General features: G+C 46.2%; 1 protein-coding gene across 1 annotated transcript in view; it reads right to left on the reverse strand.

The window, feature by feature from the left end:
* Positions 1–2500, reverse strand: part of prkci (protein kinase C, iota) — an 18559-nt gene that overhangs the window by 12276 nt on the left and 3783 nt on the right. Inside the window, exons 4-7 of the mRNA XM_060873687.1 lie at positions 2319–2369; positions 1398–1483; positions 1176–1310; positions 926–983 (exon numbers count right to left, since the gene is read on the reverse strand). Of these exons, the coding sequence (XP_060729670.1) occupies positions 926–983; positions 1176–1310; positions 1398–1483; positions 2319–2369 (330 nt within the window). The remainder of the gene's footprint in view (positions 1–925; positions 984–1175; positions 1311–1397; positions 1484–2318; positions 2370–2500) is intronic.

The following is a 2500-nucleotide window of genomic DNA, read 5'->3' on the forward strand; positions in this document are numbered from 1 at the left end:
ATACACACACAGACACACACTCACATACACACACCCACACTCACATACACACACACATTCACACACCCACACTCACATACACCCACACACACTCACATACACCCACACACACTCACATACACCCACACACACTCACATACACACACACACACTCACATACACCCACACACACTCACATACACCCACACACACTCACATACACCCACACACACTCACATACACCCACACACACTCACATACACCCACACACACTCACATACACACACTCACATACACACACCCACACACACTCACATACACCCACACACACTCACATACACCCACACACACTCACATACACCCACACACACTCACATACACCCACACACACTCACATACACCCACACACACTCACATACACCCACACACACTCACATACACCCACACACACTCACATACACCCACACACACTCACATACACCCACACACACTCACATACACCCACACACACTCACATACACCCACACACACTCACATACACCCACACACACTCACATACACCCACACACACTCACATACACCCACACACACTCACATACACCCACACACACTCACATACACCCACACACACTCACATACACCCACACACACTCACATACACCCACACTCACTCACATACACCCACACACACTCACATACACCCACACACTCACATACACCCACACACACTCACATACACCCACACACACTCACATACACCCACACACACTCACATACACCCACACACACTCACATACACCCACACACACTCACATACACCCACACACACTAACATACACACACTCACATACACACACACACACACTCACATACACAGAGGGTTCCAGCAGTCAGTAACTTAATGGACCAAATCAGAACACTGTATTTACAGGAATGTGTTAATCACCTGACTCTGGGTGTTCAGCTGGGTGTGGTACCTGATCCACTCGCTCCAACACTGGCTCCTGCTCAACACACACACACACACTAATTAGTGCTTAGTTCACGTCCCTGATAAGTCTATAATTTTGCCTGGTAACTCTGTGTAGGTAATAAAATAATTGACACTATTCCTGTATGTGTGTAATTAACCTGTTATAGTAATGAACATCACATGTGTATGTGTGTAACTAAGGCAACAGTAATTAACACAGTACCTGTATCTGTCTGCCACACTCCAGAGTGACGAGTTTGTGACACTTCTTGTGGACGAGCAGTTTGCAGCTGATGCACTTATAGCCCTGGCGGCCGAGACCCCAGATCCGGTCAGTGCAGATAGCACAGTGTGCACGCTGAACACACACACACACACACAGTGTTAATGTGTTAAAGGTCACAGAGTGTCAAAGTTCATTATTATTATTACTGATGATTAGTACCCTGTTGAAGCGTTTGGCCTGGAATGCGTGTCCATTAGCATAGTAGAGTTTCCTCCAGCGTCGAGCTCCACGCCGATAAATTGACTCTGAACACACACACACACACACACACAGTGTATCTCTCTCAACACAGATCTGAGGTAATAAATAAAGTTAGGGGTGTGCGTGTGTCTGAGAGAGTGTGTGTGTGTGTCTGAGAGAGAGTGTGTGTGTGTGTGTGTGTGTGTGAGAAAGAGTGTGTGTCTGAAAGAGTGTGTGTGTCTGAAAGAGTGTGTGTGTGTGTGTGAGAAAGAGTGTGTGTGTCTGAGAGAGTGTGTGTGTGTCTGAGAGTGTGTGTGTGTCTGAGAGAGTGTGTGTGTGTGTGTGTGTGTGAAAGAGTGTGTGTCTGAAAGAGTGTGTGTGTCTGAAAGAGTGTGTGTGTGTGTCTGAGAGAGTGTGTGTGTGTCTGAGAGAGTGTGTGTGTGTCTGAGAGAGTGTGTGTGTGTCTGAGAGAGTGTGTGTGTGTCTGAGAGAGTGTGTGTGTGTCTGAGAGAGTGTGTGTGTGTGTGTGAAAGAGTGTGTGTCTGAAAGAGAGTGTGTGTGTGAGAAAGAGTGTGTGTGTCTGAGAGAGTGTGTGTGTGTGTGTCTGAGAGAGTGTATGTGTGTGTGTGTGTGTGTGAGAAAGAGTGTGTGTCTGAAAGAGTGTGTGTGTCTGAAAGAGTGTGTGTGTGTGTGTGTCTGAGTGAGAGTGTGTGTGTGTGTGTGTGTCTGAGTGAGAGTGTGTGTGTGTGTGTGTCTGAAAGAGTGTGTGTGTGTTTGTGTCTGCAAAATTGTGTGTGTGTGTGTGAGAAAGAGTGTGTGTCTGAAAGTGTGTGTGTGTGTGTGTGTGTGAAAGAGTGTGTGTCTGAAAGAGTGTGTGTGTGTGTGTGTGTGGAGACTCACTGTCTTCTCCTGGACAAGGCATGCCAGGTTTCTCTGGGACACACGGAAATACTACAAAACACACACACACACACACACACAATGTAACACACTGGATTTTTACAACATGCTCAATTTACACCTTTATTTTTTAAACATTTTTATCTTCATCACTACAAACCTATTAATATAGTTAGTGCTAC

Source organism: Tachysurus vachellii, chromosome 7 (assembly GCF_030014155.1).
Source record: "Tachysurus vachellii isolate PV-2020 chromosome 7, HZAU_Pvac_v1, whole genome shotgun sequence".
NCBI classification, from domain to species: Eukaryota; Metazoa; Chordata; class Actinopteri; order Siluriformes; family Bagridae; genus Tachysurus; species Tachysurus vachellii.